This window comes from Eurypyga helias, unplaced genomic scaffold (assembly GCF_000690775.1).
Source record: "Eurypyga helias isolate BGI_N326 unplaced genomic scaffold, ASM69077v1 scaffold12160, whole genome shotgun sequence".
In the NCBI taxonomy this organism is placed as follows: domain Eukaryota; kingdom Metazoa; phylum Chordata; class Aves; order Eurypygiformes; family Eurypygidae; genus Eurypyga; species Eurypyga helias.
In genome coordinates, this window is record NW_010227665.1 from 1 (window position 1) to 21,375 (window position 21,375).

Below are 21,375 nucleotides of genomic sequence, written 5' to 3' on the forward strand. Positions count from 1 at the left end.
CAGTGGAGACTGTCACGGGGGGCACGTACGGCGGCAGTTATTTCGCTTTCAGGTCGTCGTGGACAGGCAAAATAAATCGCATTAAATAGTTTGCCACTAACGTGAGGAGAGGAAGATAGAGCACAGGACGTGGCTTGAATGAAAAAAGCCTGGGATGTAACCCCAGCGCTGCTGTCTGCGGTGATGTTATAGCTATAAATTCACCTTGAAAGCGGTGGGTGAACCCAGCCATCCACATATAGTGCAGACCTGGCATGTGGCATCCTGAACACACATTGCAGGTGTTTTCGGCGTCCTACGCTCGGTGCATGCATCTGTTCACGGTCAGCAAGGTCAGCCAAGCACAGTTTCATCCCTTACCGGTGGTCACCGTGTGATTCAGGAATGTTCTGTAGCCATGACCCCTCTCCCTGCACCTGCGGGGATAGGCAGGAGCTTTTGTTGCTAGAGTAAGACCAAGTAAAGAGATGGGGATGAAACAGTCAAGGTTGAAGAGGTACAGGGGCAGACGGGAGAAGGCACAAAGCTAGTTTTGCATCAGCAGGGCAGTCTTTTGGGCCAAACACAGGAATTGAACAACCCTGAGCTCTGCAATAAGCAGCTCTGGTCTGGACTAGCTCAAAATCATGGAATTGCTCCATACTGTGGTTTTTTCTGTTTGTAAAATAAACCCTGGTTATGACAAGGCACCAGGCAGAGCTGTTGAGTTGTATGAAGCATTAGCATGTCATATCAGTGCCTCAGCAAACCAGCTGTTACTCTGTTAGCAAGCGCCTACGAAGCAGGGATTGAGTGACAAGGGAAGCAGACCAAGCTGATGGCAAGGTGAATACATCCTGTGGGACCAGCGGAAGGCGCAGTTTAAGGATGGTGCTTCAAATGTGATGAGAACAAGAAAAGGCACGTGGTCATTTTGGTCAGTTTGCAGATAACAGCCAACACTGCAAAGCTGCCTGGAGAAGCCACGTGAGAGATTTCAGACACTGAAACGAATAAGCCTTGTTTTGTTTACCTCCTTGCCTAGTAGTATCTACACACATACATACTGCAGGTACTTATATATATAGGCCTTACGAGTGTGTTTGGCATAAGACTGCGTATTTCAGGTACCATTAAAATGCTTTTTCCAAATTAAATGTGTTTGTAGACAACTAATTCTTGAAAGGAGCTTATGAAACACAACTCGTGGAATAAATCTCGATCCCATTAATCCAAGTTCCAGAACACCAAAAGATGAAAAGACAATAAAAGGAAGATATTTTAAGAGGATTAGAGGGAAAGCTAGTCTCGTTACACTGCAAACTGTTACATTGCACAACGCGAAAGGAACTGTAAATGTGATATGTATTGCCTAGCTTGGCAGAGAATGGGAAATGGGAAGGTCTGGGATGTTAAACAGCTTCAGCACAGCTCAGCATCGGATTTATTTGAGTTCACCAGGTTTTTTTCTCCTTGGTAGAACAATGCTGAAAATCTCTTCAGCTGGATGAGTTCTTCAACTCAGTCAGGGCTCATTGTAGCAAGACTCATGGAACTCGGGAAGTTCCTCAGGAGGCAGCAAAGGTCAGGCCATACACACATCCCAGCTCTCCTTGTTTTGCACTTGCAGAGGGACCTCTTCAGCAGGCATTGCGGGCCAGAGCAGCCAGCCTGTGAAAGCTTTGCTTCACAGCCAATTAGGCTGTGCTTTTGCACGACACACATGTCCCACAGGATAGCTACGTGCTTTTCTTGCACGGGGTGGTTATTCGCTGCAGCCGCAGGCAACGGCGTGCTGGGCTGCGCTGGGCTGCGCCTCTCCAACCCATTGTCCCTGTGTTTGCCCTTGCATGAGTCATGCAGAGCAGTTACTCTGTTTAGCCTCACAAGGGTGGCCAAAGCAAAGGTGAAAGGTTAAAAGGTGCTCAGTCACATGCATTTTTTTTAACAGTACCACGCTTCTGAAGAACGCTTTTGTGTTATATGCCAGCCTTCACAGGGACACGCTTTCAGCTTCTTCCGAAAGCCAACACTGAGTGCTAGCAGCATCGTTCTTTTTTTTCCCACCCCTTCCTACAGACTGCCAAGGGTTTCCATTCCAAAAATGACAGAAACGGATCATGGTAGCAGGAACCTGGAGCCTGTTTGCAGCAGCAGGTTTAGAGGTCAGTAGCGATGGATCACCCGGGACACAAAGCACTCTTTACCAGAGATCCCAACATTCATTTTCCAATGAACACAACCCTTCCCTAGTTGCAGTGTTGTAGGGTATGACCACTGCAGTGAGTCTTACGGCGAGCCAGAGCGCTCCACCTTGCAGGAAGAGGTCCTTTGCCGATTTTATGCATCTGTTTGGGTTTAGCCTTATAACTAATGAAACTATTTTAAGTGTTTTTCCAAGCTCAGATAAACAATTTCAAATGTGGCAACAATAGATGCCTGTTAGACGAGCACCTGCCGTGTCAACAGCTGCGCGCTGAGGCTACAGCAATTTCTAATGCTGCCTGACACCAGGAAAATTCTGCAAAAAAATTGGCTAGATTCTACAGAAAACTGTTTTGGAGAGAGAAGGGAGCTTTGTTGGCCTGTCGATTACTCTGATTATTAGGAAATAAACTTTACATAGTCCTTAATGAAAGAGACTGTCAGAAAGAGATGGGAGCAAAAAGACAAAGGAAATTGTAGACTGATGTGGCGTTAACTTAAAAGTGACTTCAGAATTGTTTACATCCTTCCCTATCCTGCAAAAAGAACTGGGTTTAGTCCATTTACATGGGACAAGCTTTTCATCACAGACTGCAGTGATGAAAGAACATGTGCAGGAACTGAAACACATTACTTTTCAATGTAACGCAGATGGAAATGCTTTGGTTTAGCAGATTAACAGTAGTTCAGTTCATCTGAACAGCATGTTATTAGCTACAATCAGGAAGAAACTACAAGCCTTGCTGGTGGCTTCTGGGGATCAGGATCAGGTAGGCAGCACAGGCTGAAAGAAGACATCTCCTAGAAGCTGACCCGTTTTCAGAGCGGTACCTGGAGTGGGCTTTCAACAGCACCGTTTTTGCACTAAGGGTGAGTTTACACCCCAGGGTAGTCAGGTGAAGAGCACGAGAGCCCATGCAGCCCTGACTGCGAGTACAGCTCGCTCTGACTTTGCCCCGAGACTGGAAGAACGCCTCCATCTCCCTTCTGAAGGAAAAAAGCCCCAAAACATTTAAACATAGAAGACTATCTTTTGGTTGGAAATCGTGAAGATAAATGAAGGAATGGCAGCAGAGAGTGAAAGTACTGAAAGCATACTCCGTGAAGAGTATTTTCTGCATCGTTTGCACGGGACATTTAAAATCTAAACCATCTATTAGCAGGTTGCTAAAATATACCGTGAAATTGGCAGTGGGTAAGTTTAAATGCACTCTAATTTTTTCATTTCTAACCAAATACAGTTTTGTTGCATTAGGACTGCTAGTGGTATACAGAATAATTTGTATTGTCGTAGAATAAAATACACTCTTAGATAAGTATTATTTGCCATCTGTATGCTTTTATTCACATCTAATCCAGAGATTAAATGAATACCCTAGAGATTTTAATTTGCTCTGACAAATCTGTCCCCAGCCTCCTTCCATGGGACGTTCGGGTTCTTGCTCAGAAGTTCCTGGGTATTAAATAAGTGTTCGTATCCAATCAGCAGATAATGGGAAGCCATACAGCATGTCACAGCCACAGAGATGAAGTTATTTTCAGCTTTGTAACCACCTCTGGAGTAGCATTTCTTTGTCTGAGCTCAGAGTCATCGTCTAAATAAAATCACTCAAACACAAAAGCCCTTAAGGAAGATATTACATTGATTCACACTGTTGGTTGCTATCTGCAGACTTCCAAAAAAAGCAAACAGTGATGGGGTTTCTTCACAAAAGATCAGTGAAGTGGTATGCACGCATCCTACCCCTTCCTGCAGTTAGGCACTTTTGGAACCTCCACCTTTTGTCTTTACACATTAGGACAGAATCAAACTATTTTCTAACTTTGATCAGTGGGTTAAAACAGAATTTTGGGTTGATACTTCGTTATTGTCATCACTGCAGTGGAATTCCGAGTACAGCTACATTTAACTGTGATGTATGTTACTAAATATGGCCAGAGACTTGAGAACAAGAAAAACTACCCTGCTGACTCCAGACTCCCCAGCCAAGTCCTTTCAGATAGGATTTATCCTAAGGAAAGACTAGCTGTCTACATCCTAAAACAACAAGTCACGGGAATGTGTTTTCATACGATGGAACAAACAGGGATTGCAGCAGATCCAGGCTGCTTCTCATTCTGTAGGTACATCAGATAACCTGCACGTCAGCGTTCCCAAAAATAAATTTTGCACAAATCCTTCTTTTCTTTAAGATCTCCATCTTGAAGCCAAGAATGGTGGATCGTGAAAAGTCATGCTTCTTCCTCTGGGGAGTCAGGACTTCCTCCTAACAAAATATTCTGCTTATAAAAATTCCCTGACCAATTTTCATTATTCCCCTTAATTTTTATGTGATACAGTTACATCCCTGAAATCCGACTGAACATGGACTACCCTCCTCGGACACCAGCCTCAGAGTGCAACCTGTTAGTTAAAACAGACAAGTCTTCAAGCTCTGGAAAAGGCTTCCTCTGTCAGGTTTCACATGCGGTGGCGCATCTGCAGAGCCGCTCCTCAGGTTCTTACACAGGGCACTGCGATGAGACATCTGACTGCGCCTCTTCAACGAACAGTGGCACAGTATCATTTTGACAAGAGCCACCAGGAAGTGCAGCTGTGTACTCGTACGAGTAAGAAAAGGCTTGAAGGAAAGCAAGGCAAAAGCTGCTAGAATTTGGATGTTGGCTTAAGGCTTCAAAATTTGAGAACACAGTAATGAGTGCTTTCTTTCCAATACTAGAAAATCACAACATCAAGACTGGAGCCTGTCAAAGTCTAGACATGGAAGGGAAGAGCACGCGGTCCGGACATTTTCTTTGGTGAAGGAAAACGTATTGCCTACACTGTCCTCTGCTGATCTTATTTACAAGCTGAACTACTGGAAAATGGACGTAAATATTTCCAGAATCTGGTTTCCAAACTTCTCAGCTACTTCCTTCGAGCCTGTATGTGCTGCTTTGGAAGTAGGATGCACAGACATTAAAAAGGTCCAAATGAACAAGACTGAAATGCACTGAAATTCAGTGACTTGTCCTGCCACATCACTTCCTCTGGTGACCTGCCGCCTCAGGAATCGCCCTGTTACACCTTATTAATCAGCAGTGGAAGCCCCTTAGGATCCAGCCTCCCTCCTAAGGGCAGCCCACCGTGTGGAACACTGGCTATATGATTTAAGAGGCTGGGATAATAACATGGTAAATTCTGAAAAGAGATCAGTGTCTCGCTGTTAGCACAATAGTTACGAGCCTGACAGATTGGACTAAATACTTTGTTTTCCTTACTCCCACTTGAAAGCGATTAAAGGAAATTCTCTGTAGCTGAATGAATATTTTGAGAGCAAAATTCCACAATTTACTATATATACAGCAGATTCTGGATCAGTACCTGCCATATTGTCAAAATACTTTTGGAGAAACGTAGGAAAAAATGCATTAGTTTACTAAAACATCTGTGGTAACTTAAGCAGAGTCAAATAAGAAAATGGGCAAAGAGATGCTTGGTAAAGTCCATTTGTGGGAGAACAACCCTAACCAAGTAAGTTCTGAATATGAGAAAGTAATTTTGAAACAGACCCTATACTTAATTTTACTGTATTGGGACCATGACTGAAATGTGGCACGAAGCCCAAGCTAAGGTGCACTGATACTCACACTGGGAAGCTCCAGCTCATGCGCTTGCAGTGAAAAGGTTTCTTAAGATCAAACCCAAAAGTAAAAGCATCCAAAAAGGTGGGGTGAGCTGCCACAGCACTTTGCTGGTGCTCAGAAATGTCCGCTTTATACCAGTACTATAGCCTGCTAGGCTACTGCAGTCAGAGAATTGCACTTCAGTTTTCTCCTATTTGTATTCTTTCTACAACGTTTTAGTATCTGGAACAGAAGTGTTGCATAAAGCCGTCAGGTGATTACATCTCGGAGGTCGTCATCCTTCCTAGCCTTTACTGCATCAAACAGAGAGGAGACAATGGAAAAAGCAAGCGATTGTAGTGCTCCAGAAAAACCACGCTTTCACCCAGACTCACGCTGGCTTACCTAGAATCCAGAGTGACCTGAAGCCTTCTGTCACGAGGCTGTGATTACAAGGTCTCGCAGCAGAACCTTCCTTACACAGCACCTCTAGGATGACAGATGCGTTTAAGGGTACTGGAACAGAGGTAGCTATGGCGAAGTACCGTAACTGGATTATCGACAAATGCATGCTGCAAAGTAGTCACAAGATTAGGCTCTAGTCCCATCCAAAGGGAAAACTCCTAAGTAACAGTGGGTAACAGCAGGGAGACCACTTACTCTGCTATCAGTGTGGTATTTGTTTTCCACTATAAATCGTTTGGTAAGCAGTTTCTGAGTTGTAAGAATTTGCAATACAAAGCCTCAGCCTAGCAAGTTTCTTTTAATTTTTAAATGTACAGCATTTTAGTTCTACAAATGTAAAAAAATCAAACCAAAACCACTTTACAATTTTTTTTTTTGCTTATAATGATCAAACCCAACTTGATTCAATAAAATTTGGCCCAATTGCTTTTGATAATGCAAATGAAATGGCCGAGGCATTTATCTCCGAGACACAGCATATGCAGTAACTGCTTTCTGTGACAAGTTACTACACGCACTGCAAAAGGCGTTTAGGAAGTGCTGCTACAGATTACCAGTTACGTACACACTGAACGTAGTTCACATCCAAATGATACACTGTCACGTGTCAGTCTACGGTGCTGGTTTTTGTTGCTAGAGGGAAAGTTTTGTTTTGAACGTACTCCCCCTGCCCCCCAAAGAATTACTAAGAGCAAGGCAAGGTTATGACTCAAATTACAAGCAAACAAGGAAACTTAAAAGTAGAGACTTAAACTTTGTCATCATACCAACCTGCCGTGCCAGGTTTCTTGTCATAATCATAACTTCAGTTTAAGCTCCCATTAATACAGTTGCACTAACACACTGTGGCACAAATAACGAAATGTACCCACGTTACTTTTGAATTTCCTTGACCTTGCCAGGTTTTCACATCCTCCACGTTACTAAATAGTAGTTATTTATATGTAATTGATAACCATTGTACAGTTACTCCATAGCTTTACAATACTGCCCGTACTATATCACAAGCATTACAAATCCTATAAAAAAAGCAGCCTCTGTAGTGGCATACAAGAATAAATTAACCAAAAAAAATTTAGTATTACCATTTATTGGTGACAAACACTACGTTTTACTTACATTCCATGGGGAGAAAAAATTCCAGCGTAAACAATGAACTGAAGCAGTACTTAACTTGCAAGGCTATCGTGCTTTACCTGGACCATATGCAAAAACTTTATTGCGCACACTTCAGCGCGCAATAACACAACATCAAAAGCAACACAGTTTATATATAAACATAGGTAATTTTTTTCAGCCCTACATGGAGATGTAATTAAACAGTATAAAGCACTCAAGGAAAATCAATCTGCGGTTTTATATGCACTACATTGAGATCATATCCTGTAATGTAGTGAGCTGTGTGCCATCTACACACACAATCCTTAAAACATAGATCAGAGGTCATGTAAAGTCAGGTTGCTTTCAGGTTCCCCTACCCCCCACTCAAGAAAACTAGAAATTAACCAAAAATGATCAAACAAAGTTTAAAATTCCTAAAGTGTTTTAAATTCATTCAACCGTTGGATAATTAAGCTAGGTTTCCGAAAATATTGGACTTTTTTAAAATGGTGGGCACACAATTTGTTTCCAGTGAAACTTCACTATTCCAATAAAAACAAAAGAACCACATACATGGATATGATCTTCCCAAGTTAGTTCACAGATAACATGTCAGTCTCAGAAGACAAAGTTTCTAAACTGTGCTATTGTTCTAGATACAATTAAGAAACTTTAAAATGAAAAATTTATAGTGTCATTTCAATCAAAACAACATAATGAAACTAAAAATTTATCACTGTTTGAAGAAAAAAAGCAACGGTTATGATTTAGACACTACAGTAGGTTGTAAAGACTGTAGCACTCTAAAACAGTTAGGTTACATTAATAGGAAGCATTTGATTTTCTCTGGTGCTTTCAGGTTTGGGTCCAGTCAAAAGCCTTTTTTTAGGCAGTGCTGTCCAGTGTTTGTCCCAAAGTGTTTGAGTTAGCCGGTTTGAGAAGAGGGTCACTTTCCATTTCTTGTTTCACACATCTGCAAATGAGAACACACCTGTTACTTAGGAGATAAAACACTATTTCCACACATATGATGCTTCTATATCGGGTACAAAGAATTTGAGGTACATACAACAATTCGTTTCCATAAAACTGGCCTCCCTTTTTAATCGCTTAGCACATGTTAATTCCACCAATTTGACAGCTTATTATCTAGGTGAGAGGCTAAACAGCTTTTTTCCTCTCCCTAGTCAAAGGGAGTAACTTGCAACAGTAAGAGGGTGTTTCTGCTGAAAGCAAGCTGTGAAACCTATACATTGTTTGCCTTTCACACAGAGAAGATGGCTAGAAAGAGAGGAGCAGCTGTAACCCTCACACGCTGCAAAGTCACACCGTTCACAGACAGATGCAGACAACTCACTTCAGCAGGGGGATCAGTCAGGATTGCTCTGTATCACAGCCATTACATTTGATCCACTTGCTCCCAGTAATCTGCATTCGGTACATGAAAATTACAAACGTGATGATAAAACCTACCCTCTCATCCTTCTGAAGGAGATAATCCCTCGGCATTTTAACTTTTCTGGCAAAGAAAAACACCCTCACATTGTATTTGTTTATAGAACACCATAGGGTTAGGTTTCCATTAACGCAAGGGAAAGTCAATGGGTCACACTCACACAGACATTGGTCCATTTCCTGTTCTTGGCATCTCTGTGGTTTGTTGGTCCAACTCAGACAGCAACTTTAAAATATTCAAAGCAGCCTAAAGAAGAGAGAAAGTGTTCAGCAGCAGAGTCCTCCATGTCACTAACTTAGTGAAAGCAGGACTGGGGCTTGCTTAAATCGAAGGTTCTAATTCTGGTAATATATTTAAGGCGCATAATTACGTTGGAAAAAAGGCAATGGTGTAGAACTCTTGCTCTATTAAACCACAGAACCGTGCTGTGGCTGGGGGGGTCTCAATGCATTTGTTTTAGCAATGGGTGAAAATTAATTCAGCAGTACTCTTAATATCAAGGAAAAAGACACTAAATTAGTACTGACTCAAAGTGTACAAAGCTTAAGGCAAAGGACATTTTGGTTCTGTGTATTTTAAAGTCCTTGGCAAAAAAACCCATGGCAGGGGAGTTGGAACTAGATGATCTTTAAGGTCCCTTCCAACCCAAACCATTCTGTGAAAAAGAAAAGTTACACAAGTATCAAAAATACAACAGACAGGGCACGTGTGACTGTTTAAAACTGTGACAGGGCTAAAGCAAAAGTCACCTCCTTTGAGAACCAAAATTTTGGTTCACCTTTATTCAGCTGAATTTCAGGTGCAACTTTTCAGAATATCCCTGATCAGCTGTGGCGCACACGTTACTGAAAGCTGAGTATCTGAGCAGAGGCAGGTTCTCACATTGGCCCAGTCGCAGTGTTTAAGCTCTGAACTGGCTGTCCTTTTCTCTTCTGCCTACTGCACTGGTGTGTGTGCTTAGTCTTACAGGAGCTCTTTCCAACAGGGTGTAGAGATGGGTATGAAAACATCAACATTCACAAAGATCAAAGAAATCTTTGCAAATTGCAGCCATTAGAAAACCACTGCAATTTTTTTTTTTTGTATAGAAGTCAGTAAAATCAGGTTTTCCTAAGTGTATTTACATACTGCAAACCATTACTTTAGTCTGCAGTCAGTACTCGGCTCTCCGCTGGATACTGATCTTCAAATGAGAGCAGACTGCGTGCATATTGTTAGCAGCATGTAAAGTCTTTGGTAAACGAGTCCCTTGCAGTTTACAGTCTAGAAGACTCATTCTTTCACAAAGAAATATCTCGGCTACTGTTCATAAAAGATCTTGTTTATAAGGGGAACTTAAGAGATTTAGAGTGTCTCTTGCTATCTAACAGTGAATTGCATTTCTTCAGGTTTGGATTCTGTTCCAGCAGAAAGTCCAGATCTTACAGATCCCAATGAAATATCAATCAGTTCTGTTACAGAAAATAAGCTGATGTGTCCTTAGTTCTTTTTAAAGTTCCTTTTCATACATATTCTTTAGTATGTGCTTATCCAAATAATATCAAGATAAAGCAAACGCATTTTTTGTAGACCAAAATTGTGAGCATCTATTAAGTATTTTAGAGGTTATTTAGATTAGATTCTGATATTAATAAGTTACTTCAGCAGCCTGTGGAATATCAGGAAAAAAAATTAGCCAGGTAATTGTCATTGTTATCCAGCAGTAATAGGAAGCCTTGGTCTATCTGCTGCATCCCCCAGTTCACTGAAGGCAAAAGAGAAAGCATTTCAGCAATATTCATCATACCATATCGTGGCAAGATTCTACATCCTTTCCAATTCCATGGCTGATCAGTGGTGGCTGAGAGGAACAGTTTATGAGAGATACAAACTCGTTCTTGTTGTTTTTTGGAAAGTCTTTATATTCAACCTGAAGAAAAGAGAAGGATTTAGTTCTTTTCACTTAGCCAAGTACAGGAAGTGTATCATAATAGCTACAGGTTATCTGCCTGTCTATGAAGCTGAACCTTACTTTAATCTTCTGTCAGCCAGCAGAACCATTTACTTGGAAGTCTGACTTGACTTGCAATGTTTTTAGTAATCACGAGAGCTCTGCAAGCCTTCTGAATAAGCGTGGCAATCATGATTGTTGCTGGGAGCTTTATTCTGATCACAGCTATCTGCATTTAAAGTTTTCCCTATTATACTTTTTAATCCACTGAGCTCCTTTAACATATTAATATAGGAACTAAAGCCAGCACACACGCAATTCTGATTAAAGGGACCTAACACAAGCAAGTGTACAGCTTACAGCAAACAAAGTATGAAAGAGTATTCAAAAAAACCTCGTTTCAGATCAGCCACGCTCAAGTTCATACTATGTTCCTACATCATGACACTTTTCAGAAAATGCTACTCAATTTTCTTCTTCCAGGACTTCAGAGTAGCACTGAACTAAGGCTGGGGATGCAGTACAGAAATGCACATTTGACAACCAAATAAAAAAGCTGTAAAATTCAGCACATTTTCATAGGTAAAGTAAAACATTTACATGAATTTCAGCTTCACCAGCAGCCTCAGAATACATCAGTCACCAGCAGAACTAAAAACCTTTAGAACAAAGAATGGGTTGGACCAGTTTGGACAGCAGTGGAAGAAATCCTGCAAAGCTGAACATTTACCTGGATTCCTTGAACATTGGAAAGATAGTCTAGCTGCTCAGAGGGCCTAGTAAGTGGTCCGTGGGGTACGTGGCCTGACGAGTTGTTGTTCTTTAATATGGTCTCAGCAGTAGGAGAAGTACCACCGTACAATAGCTCTCTAGCAATCATTGCTGTTACTGTAGCCTTGGCAGGATTTGGGGCTGCCCTGTTGAACTCTTTGGTGTGGTGTCCTTGATTGGCTCCGACAGCTTGTGCAACCTCAGGGACCATGGGAAGAATTCCAGCAGGAAGCTGCTGATGGCTGAGATAAGGCATCCTAAACTCATCTTCTTTATTACCTGAGAAGAGAGAGGTACATACTAAACAGATGCCAGCTGTTCCTGTGAGGCCTTCTGCAGGCACATCAAGGCATATACAGGCACCAAAAGCCGCTCTGAAACAATTGTTTCACTGAAGCACTAACAAACTTATTGGGCTTGATTCTCCTCTGGTGGGTCAGGGACTCACCATCATCAAGACCGAGTTGGCTAAGTGAATAACTGATTCAGTGCAACACCTGCTTCTGCCAAATCCAGGAACAGTTTCTCCGGGTCAGTCAAGCTTACAGACGCTTCAGATAGTTGCAACCACATTCTAGATACATCTTTTGGTTCAGAATTTTTTATTTCCTCACTTAAAGTGTAGGAGAAAATAATGGAACCGTAGAATGGCCAGAGCCACTGTTAAATATTGTAAAGACGATGACAGTCCACGAAGTTTAAGCTGTATATTGTGGAAATGTAATGGGGTAGGTAAGGTCAAATGTAACGTTAGCACAGCATGAAGCAAGAACGACTGTTTACAGCAAATATCCAACCACAGTCAATTGATAGCAATTTATTGACACGATGGCATAAGTTAAATATAAGAGAGATTAAGTACAGCTTTTTACAGGGAACTCGCATACACAGAACAGTGGAGAAAAATTACAGAGGTGTGCTCAAGGAAGGTGGGGAAGGCAGTGCCACTGAAATAAAGAGAGGAGTCAGTATTTTGGCAGAAAATATAAATTAGTTCAGCAAGGTTCAAGTCTAAGGATGAAAGCCCAAATTTGATGATGGAAGAAAGCAGGGATGGCAGAGTTTACATAAGTCAGATCTTAGGCATGCAGTATAATGTTACTGAAGTCCAAGTCAATCCCAACTATTAATAACTTAAGGAACAAAATTGTACCTAAAACCATAGAGCACCTGAAACATACTATCCCGAACAGAAACATGTTGCGATAGACAAACTTCCCATAGTGACTGCACCCATCAGTTTACACTGCAGAAAGCCAACACCTGTATACTTGGTGGCCAGGTTTGTGGGTTTTTTTTCCTTCCAGCTAGTCATCTCTAGATCTGACCACTGTAACCATCAACTATCTGAAACAGAAGTGGGCACAGCTCCCTCGTCTCAGTCATTACAGACCGAGCAGAGACTATGAGGTGGTTCTGTACTACAAGGCCATTCCCTCCTTCTCCCACTCTCCTTTAACTGACCAATTCAGTTAGTACTGACACCCTTTCTCATCTTTATCCCAGGAACAGTCTTCAACACACTGCCATTATTCCCTCAACATCTGTAAGGTGATATAGCCAAACTCCACACAGCTAACACTGCCTCCTTCAGCAGCACCCTCTCATTGCTCCTCTGCCTCAGGCTTACAGTGACATTTCTGGGGCAGTCTTCCAACATGTAACCATGCCTCCAAATTTAGAAGGCAACTCCCATGGGGCAGAAACCCCAACCTTTTCCCAGGGAATCTGCTCCCATCCTCACTTGGACCCTATAACAGACACATTCTGCTGATCCAAAGAGGCTGATCTCTCCCTCCTCCCCTTACCTTTCCCGCCACAGAAATTGCCCCACTTCACTCCTGCTGTTGGTTGAACGAGTCTGGTCCCTGGATCAGAACCAAACTCAGTGCTGAACATTCATTCTTGTCCTAGATTAAAGCCTGTCCCAAGATCCCTCCGGTCGAGTTAGCACAAGCCCAGACACTGCAGGTAACAGCAGCTGCACCTCCACTAACTGCTCGACCGACCTGTTCGCGCACACAGGCTTTTGGCTCAGTCATCTACTCCCTTCCCCAAGCAGGATACTCTGTGAGTTGGGAGGAATAAGATCTCTGGGATTTGAACAAAACTTCCCAAGGGGGAGATGTAGTTTGCGAGCCGGCAGTTGCACACCTCTGCTCATTACAGTGTGTTAAATGACTCTACTGAAGGGAGCGAGAAGCTCTCTTACACACACAAACGCCAACAGGGTCATGCTTCTTTCAGTAACGTTACTTACTAGTTGAAGTCTCTTCAGAGCCCGGCTCAAAGAAGGTTACTTTTCTTCCATCACCTGGTTTCTTCAATGGTGTCTTAAAAATAAAAAAAAAAAGCCAAACAATATGCCACACAAATATCACAGTTTCTAAGCCATGCCATACAGAAGAAATGCATTCATTTAGCTTTCTGATGAGACTCAGATTTACTTGCAAAACTGAACCCTTAATGTATCCAAAAAACACTATTTTTGAGAACAGTCACCTCGATACAACTACCTCCTGCGCATTTACTACACTGCTCCTGCCTTGCAAAGCTGCTGTTGCCTCAGCTCAGCCTTTGCTCTAGTATTAAACAGCGGTTGATTCTTAAAGACTCTTACTTTCTCTTCTGTCTTTAATGCTGGCTTTGGAGGCTGAGGTTGAGGGATTTTGAAACCTAAAATTTCCAACATATTTTCAGCTGCATTGCGTTTAGCAACTTTTTTGTTCGTGCCCATTCCTTCAGCTGTGTGTACACCAACTTTCACCTGGATAAAAGAGGAAGAAAAAACAAATTCTCAAACAGTGTATGAGGATTCACTTATTAGTGATCTGTGTCTCGAGTCATAAAATAGTTCAGGTGATCATTCTTCTAAGCCAGTTGCCATTTATTATCAATGATCATTGTCTTCCAAGCACAAAAAACCCAAACAGAAGCCACAGAAACAACTATATTTCAGTATCTCACCTTGGCAATTGCCTGAATGCTCAAAACTGGTATCACAGCAGATATAAATTTTCCAAGCTGAAGTTACAGGTTTAGCAGATTTACTAACGCAATGGAAAGAAAGCAACTAACTTTCCTGTCTTGGCTAGGACAGGAGAGAGGTCTGGAGAATGCACTTCACTACTGGAGGTCAGTAGATCCTCAGGATAGAAATGCTGCTATGCTACTGGGGGTTGTAATGCAGAGTGCAGAAAGCGCTGAGCTCTGAAGCAGCACACGAAGACTCAGGGGATGGATGAAAACGAACGGCACGCCGGTTCGTGTCAGTAAATCCTACATTACAAAATACAAGCAGCACCGTATCTCTTAATAGAATGTTAGTATTCCTATTAATTAAAATATTAGGCAGTTACAAGACAGACCTCTGGTGCCCTATGCAATTTTTTTTTTTTAAACATGATTCATATCACTTTTCTTGAACCTTTATCTTCCTCGAATGTAGCCGACTAGATATTTTCTTAATAAATTCCATGGAAATACGGTTGTAATTCCGTTAACTTGGTGTATCATCATGACAACCCGATTATTGTAAGCCAAAACGCCCCTCCCCCATCCCCCCCAAACCCCACATCACAGCCACGCAACTAGATTTCTCCAATTAACATACACACCTGCATAACAAACTCCCTGCGCCTTGGAAGACCACGTTCTGTGATGAGCATGTACTCTGGTTCCTTCTCTTTCTTGGCCTGCTGTATCTGGGCAAGTCTGCTAATAGGATTCATTCCTTGACCATATTCTGGACTTGTTTGCAGCTATGTAGAACAACGTTTAGGAAATAAGCCAAAATGTGTGAACATTTGGTTTAATAGACAAAACGCAGTGCGCCACTGAACTGATTCATCTCTAGAATGTAAAAACACTGAAATAAAAGCTGCTTAATGAAACACCGTCCCAGCCAAAGAGGAACACTCAATTTATTTGGCTCTGCTGTCACAGTTGACCACATATAACCTACCAGGGGTAATAGTTTTACAGGCCCTAATCCTGCCTTATTAAGAGGGACAGGCTTGCTGGAGAATTCGCACAAACAAAATCACAGAACACCCGAAGCTCTAAAGGCTTGGAAGGCAGAGCTGGATTTTTCTGTGCCACTCATTCTTTTGTAAGGTTTCTCTTTCATCCTGAATTTACCAACAACTGTTGTGAAAGTGGTGTCAGAACCCCATTCAGAGCGGGAGCAAAATATCACCTCATTTGTAACACCACACCACCGACAGGCGTTGAGCAGCTGAAGAGTGTTTATCATTAACTCAAAAATGCCTCTCATCTGATGGTTATTTATAACAGTCAGATTTCCAATGTTTGTCTCTTACCTTCACTATTGATTTTGTTTTCTTTTTGATTCGTGGCTTCATTTTCTCAACCGTAGGAAGGGGTGGTAATTTTTTCAGTTCTTCTAGGACTGCTATTGCAGCATTTTTCTTTGAGATCTTCTTGCTCTTTCCTTCACCTTCCCCCATGAATTCTCCAACTGACACCTTGGTTACAAAGCTCTTCATATGGGGAGGACCACTTTCCTTGGTCACCTGTTTCAGAGGGAAAAACTGAGTGAAAGCGTGATAAACACTTATTAAAAATGGTAGGGCACATTGTTTATAGCAAACTTCTCTCAAGTACTACGGATAGAGATTTTAGATTCTTATACAATCCAGAGATGCAAAATCATACTATAACAACATAATCCCACCCAAATAAACATACACTTTAACAAGATTGGATGCAGCAAGAAGTAAGCAGTATTTACATGTCATTAACCCATCTTATTTAATTGACTGATTTACTCTTTCAGTATTAAAATAGGACTGTTCTATTACATCACTGTGTACTTCCACACAGTTAACATCACCTCATTAAATACATCATGTTAGGGTAATAGAACATTACAGAGAAAGCAATTCTTTACGACCCAGCATTTTAGCTCAAAAATCAAGAATTCTGGAGACATCTAAGGGACAGCTGCCTACTACAGTTTTACTCTTTCAACTCCATTCATAACACATCTTACTTCAAAATATCCATCAAGTCAAAAGGTGAGGATGAGTTAAGAACTTCCACCCACAACTGGCTTTGTGTGACAGTGCATTTTTACCAGCGATGCTCAGGCTAATCTGCAGTAATTGGAAGCTTCATGTAAAATTTCACAGAATGGTTTTAGAAGCAATTTAGTTACACACAATTGCATTTTCTTACTAGAACAATTCAGATCGTTGACTTGAGTGTTACTCTGCCAGCTCAGGAAAGCAGCATGATAAATAAGTATTTCAGTGAAACAGAGATGCTCCTATGGAAGCTACTGATTTAAGATAACTAAAATGATCAAGGAGGGGCAAAGAGGCAGCAAGCAGCCAGGCCAAAGGGAAAGGAAAGTAAGATGCACATGAGGTCACCTCATGGCAAGAAAAGAAACCTATTTGTGAGATTGTGCAACTTGCGGGGAGTCTACATCAGTGCTTAATTAAGCAAATACTTCCATAAATGTCTTTCAGAGTGAGCTATACTCTTTTGCCTCGACTCTGCACTTCACCGTTCTATCCATTAACGTGGGGTTGTTTTGTTTCTGCACTGTAATAGTGATTTTTCAAAAAGCTTGGAAAAAAGATTGCACAGACAACCACAGTGCACCTGTTCGCTCACGGTACAATTTTAGCACATGAATTTGTGAACAGGTGGATTTGTCGTTTTTCTTCACTTTACTGTATCAACTCTGAGACAATCAGGGTGACTGTCAAAGGTAAAAGTGTATTCACAACTAACAAGACATGTTAAAAAGTCAGTTGTTTGGGTTATCTAGAAAAGACTCAACGTGTACCCTTAATATGCTAATAAAAACAAATCTAGAGCTTGTAAAATAAACATACCTCAAAATTCACAGGCAAGTTCCTTTTAAGTGCAATCTCAAAAACTTGGCTTATTTCAGATTTATTGAGATTTTCATCATCTGGTTCTTTTCCGTTAACCTAAAAGAAGCATACTCTATTTAAAATAAAGATCCTATTAGATTGAATTTTATCCATCCAACCAGTTCACTGAACTCTCAAAATTTTAAGGAGCCTAAGCTTTACTGCCGTTTTCTGTGAACGTGTCGGAAAGCAGCACACACACTACAGAACTGAAACCTAAGAAGCTCTTTTAAGGTGTAGGTGTAAAAGCTAGCAGACCCTCGTATTTTCAGGTGCTGTTACAGGAAAGAATGAATGGAATAAGGGCCAATAGGTTTAAAAATCTGTTTCTAGAAAAACAAACTGAAGTGAAATGAACTGATTTCCAAATGGAAGTACCTTTATGAAATACAGTTTTCATATACTGATTGGACATTTGTACCAAAAGCACGAAGACAGTATCAGATAAGAGAAAGGGCAGGAGAAATAAAGATTCTGAGAGGAGGACCAATGTGAATAAAGGATGGCTAATCAGACCCTGGCACAGTCCTGTCTTTTAATGTGCTCCCTTTTAAGTGCTTTATCTACAGAATTTCTCCTCATCTGAAGAACATCCTGTCAGGAACCTGCCTTAAATAAAGTGGGGCACACCTCTGAGAACTTACACCTGCGAGCGCAGCAGTGCCAGACGAAGCTTACCCACAGGCACTTCTACCTATCTCCAGGTAAAATTTTGATTGTGATTCCAAAAATGTCTTCACTGATGTTGGGATCAACATGAACTAAGAGGCATGGTAACAGCAACAGAGAAATTTGAAGGCTACATGTCCAGCAGTGATGTTGGAAAGATTATGGCAAAGACGAACAGCAACAATTTCACCAGTTCCATCACGCCACAATACCAGTTACGCACCCTGGTCACAAAATTATTTAAGTATTTTATTGCAGCAGCAGAAATATGCTGGAGAACTCTCACTGATTAAAGCCAGTTTTGATGGCAGCAATCGTCTCCAGTGACTGTTACAAGTCCGAATAAAACATGAAGGATTTTATTATCCACCAGTTAAAGCAGCCGCGTCCCATCTCAGAAAAAAATATTAGTAAAACTCATCTGTGGTTTTCACTCTCCCACTGTCCCATCAGATTCCACCCTGGTCTTAAGGGCTGCCCTTGTATTTCAGGTTCAGGTTGCAAGCATTTCAGAAGAGCTCATATAGCCCAACGTCGTTTTACCCTAACATCGGATACTTCTGATCCCACGCTACACCCAGTCTCCAAGCTCCGCGCGGAGGTGTACACAGAGCCACCTCCAGGTCTGTGAAAACGGAGACCCCAGGGGAGCGAGGTGGATGCGCTGGGCTTCAGACCACATGAGAAACGTGGGAACAACGCCTACACTAGGGGAACCATGCTACAGCTCCGCAGAAGGCACAGCGCAGGTAAAAATTGGCAAAACCAAGGTGGAATACAGGAGTCAAAGGTCTTGATCATCATATTCTAAAACCTATTTCAAATGCAATCGCTAAGTTCAAAAGGAATAGCATCGTATACCCAGAAAAAAAAATATTTGAACTACCAATGTCTTATTTTACTACGGTCTAGGTGTTCCAGCAAGTTTACTACCAGCATCTCTAGGAATGATCTGTCACTACCCTTACTGCCAAAACATCAGCACAATTACTTTAACTACAAATATTTTTCCCTTCCTTGTAATTGTAGATATATTCTGGTTTCTCAAATTCCAACATTTTTCCTTGCAAAGGTGATTAGGACTTCTCTTTATTGGGCTGGATTTTTCTCATTTAATATCCTTTCAAGAGAATACAAATAAATAGTATGGAATTATTTGCTATATTATGGTGTATATTCATGATATATTCCAAGTCCGTTTAAAACACAGGTACTTTTCTTTCTTTATCTAAAAAGACTAAATTAATAGCAAAATAACAATTAACAGACTACTGCTATTTTACCAATTATTTTGCCTCTACTTGAGTTCTGGATCAGTTCATTTTGTTTTATCAATAAAAAGTAACCATACACAATTTCTCTTCCCCTGCACACCTCAAGGCAGATGATCTATAGAGTCCGCTTTTGAAGTAGTTTGCATGTGTGCATAGACTAAAGTCTCCAAGGAATTTATGCCTCTGAATCAGAACAAGGCCACAAAAATAAGCATTTACCACTCTTAGCTCTCATCAAATTGTTCAAATCCATCTCTAACAAGTGAAAAAAGTCACAAAAAGAAACAAGAGTGATTGATTAAAAAACACTCCCAAGCAAATTGCAAAAGTAATATACTCCTTGTAGAAAAGGGTGAATTCCTCTTAAAACTCTTTCAACATGCACTTCCTCAAAGCCTGCTTATAAGCAAACGATGGAAAGGAGTGGAGCTGCTGATCAGAACTGCGTTGACTTCAACACCGCTATCCGTCTGACTGTTTTCTTCCATGTTCAGTGTATGAAGGGCAGCTGACATTTAAGAAACAAGTTGGCAAAAAACAGAAGCAATTTGGGTTTTCATATTTTCAAGGAAAAGTTATAATTTCAGTCTAAGAATTGAGCCAGAAAGCATAGCTCTCCTGTTTTCTAAGCTTTACATTTTTTAATTGCTTTATCATCCCTGTCTTTGATTATGCAAAGGAGCTCCATACTGCACTCTGTCAGCCTGTCTTAACTCCAGTCAGATGAATTTAGGTTGGGAGGGTCCTTTAGAGGTCTCCTGCTACAGCCTCTCACTCAGGGCAGAGCAGACTTTAAAGGTACATTGGGTGGTTTGGGCAGGCCTTTGGGCAGATGAGAGCGGATGGTATTAGATTTTTTTCCCCACTTGCTTCTAGATTTGCAGTCTGAGGTGGTGTGGGAGATGGTCATTTTCACCCTCAAAGACTAAACACTTTATTCAATGATTCTTCTTAAGCACTGAATATTTTCTCATATAAAAATACAAGAGTAAAATCCTGTAAATACATTAATTTGTAAAGTAAAATTTTATAAAAAAATTTACAAAATTACCACCCCCTGCAAAAAAAATAATTTACAGGAGTTCAAGCTTATGCATATTCTGTTTACATACACATAAATGGAATACACAAAAATAACTGCATTTAAGAGGAAAAGTATTGGCACCATCAAATGGCAGGTAGGAAGAATCAGGATCCTCTCTGCCTGTGAAATCTTACTTTGCCTCCACCGTACACACGCACTGTAATAGCATCTCTTCTGATCTTACACTACCGTATCCTTCAAGGACCTTGCCTCACTGAACACAAGAACGAGCAGTGCTCACTTAGTGGTAAAATCTTCCTTATTTTATCTTCATCTTGTCTAGTGCAAAACACTAACAAAAACAGCAATTCCCTCAGACATTCCTAAAGCTACAATATTTGACTGCCACAATTATCACTGAACTTAGCAATTAAGTACCCAACTTTAAATTAGGATCGGATTTATCTGAGTCCTTATTATAAAACAAAGGATTTCTCTCCTTAAGCATAGCTGCATTTCTTACTGTTCATTTTGCAGACAAGCCAAACAGAAATCAAAAAATAAAATGACAAATGCCTGTTTCTCATGAAAGTTTAAGTGACTTGCCCAGCGCATGGCTAGCAGGGTCAAGGCAGCATTCAGCTCTCAGCAAGCCTGCAACTGTTTTATTCATAAAATAATTCTCCCTTCTTGCAATCTCTTGCATCATTCCCTATTTTATTTCCGTTATCATGTTCTTTATAAAAAAAAGGAGACTCTGTAGGTTTGCTTCCTTTCCTCTTACCCCTTACACTGAATGAGACATCCTACAGAAGGGGATACGTGGTCACATAAAGACAACTGGAATGTTTGTTCTGAAGACTTCACATTATTCAACTTTAAACACAACTCTACAAATATTCAGGAAGTCAACTGTTCAGAGGCATCTCTAAAAAAGTGAACAGAAAAAAACACAGTTACATGCGAGCCCTTTAGTTTCTGCTGAA

General features: G+C 41.0%; 1 protein-coding gene across 7 annotated transcripts in view; it reads right to left on the reverse strand.

The window, feature by feature from the left end:
- Positions 1-7,329: 7,329 nt before the first annotated feature.
- Positions 7,330-21,375, reverse strand: part of STAU1 (staufen double-stranded RNA binding protein 1) — a 26,308-nt gene continuing 12,262 nt past the window's right edge. For 4 of the 7 annotated variants that reach the window (XM_010157009.1, XM_010157016.1, XM_010156985.1 and 1 more), the window contains exons 6-14: positions 17,381-17,479; positions 15,836-16,048; positions 15,131-15,274; positions 14,134-14,280; positions 13,774-13,846; positions 11,473-11,792; positions 10,599-10,721; positions 8,973-9,058; positions 7,330-8,329 (exon numbers count right to left, since the gene is read on the reverse strand). In XM_010157009.1, the coding sequence (XP_010155311.1) occupies positions 8,242-8,329; positions 8,973-9,058; positions 10,599-10,721; positions 11,473-11,792; positions 13,774-13,846; positions 14,134-14,280; positions 15,131-15,274; positions 15,836-16,048; positions 17,381-17,479 (1,293 nt within the window). In that variant the 3' untranslated portion in view covers positions 7,330-8,241. Of the gene's footprint in view, positions 8,330-8,829; positions 8,876-8,972; positions 9,059-10,598; positions 10,722-11,472; positions 11,793-13,773; positions 13,847-14,133; positions 14,281-15,130; positions 15,275-15,835; positions 16,067-17,380; positions 17,480-21,375 lie in introns of all 7 variants that reach the window. The other 3 variants (XM_010157002.1, XM_010156977.1, XM_010156993.1) reach the window with 3 other exon arrangements.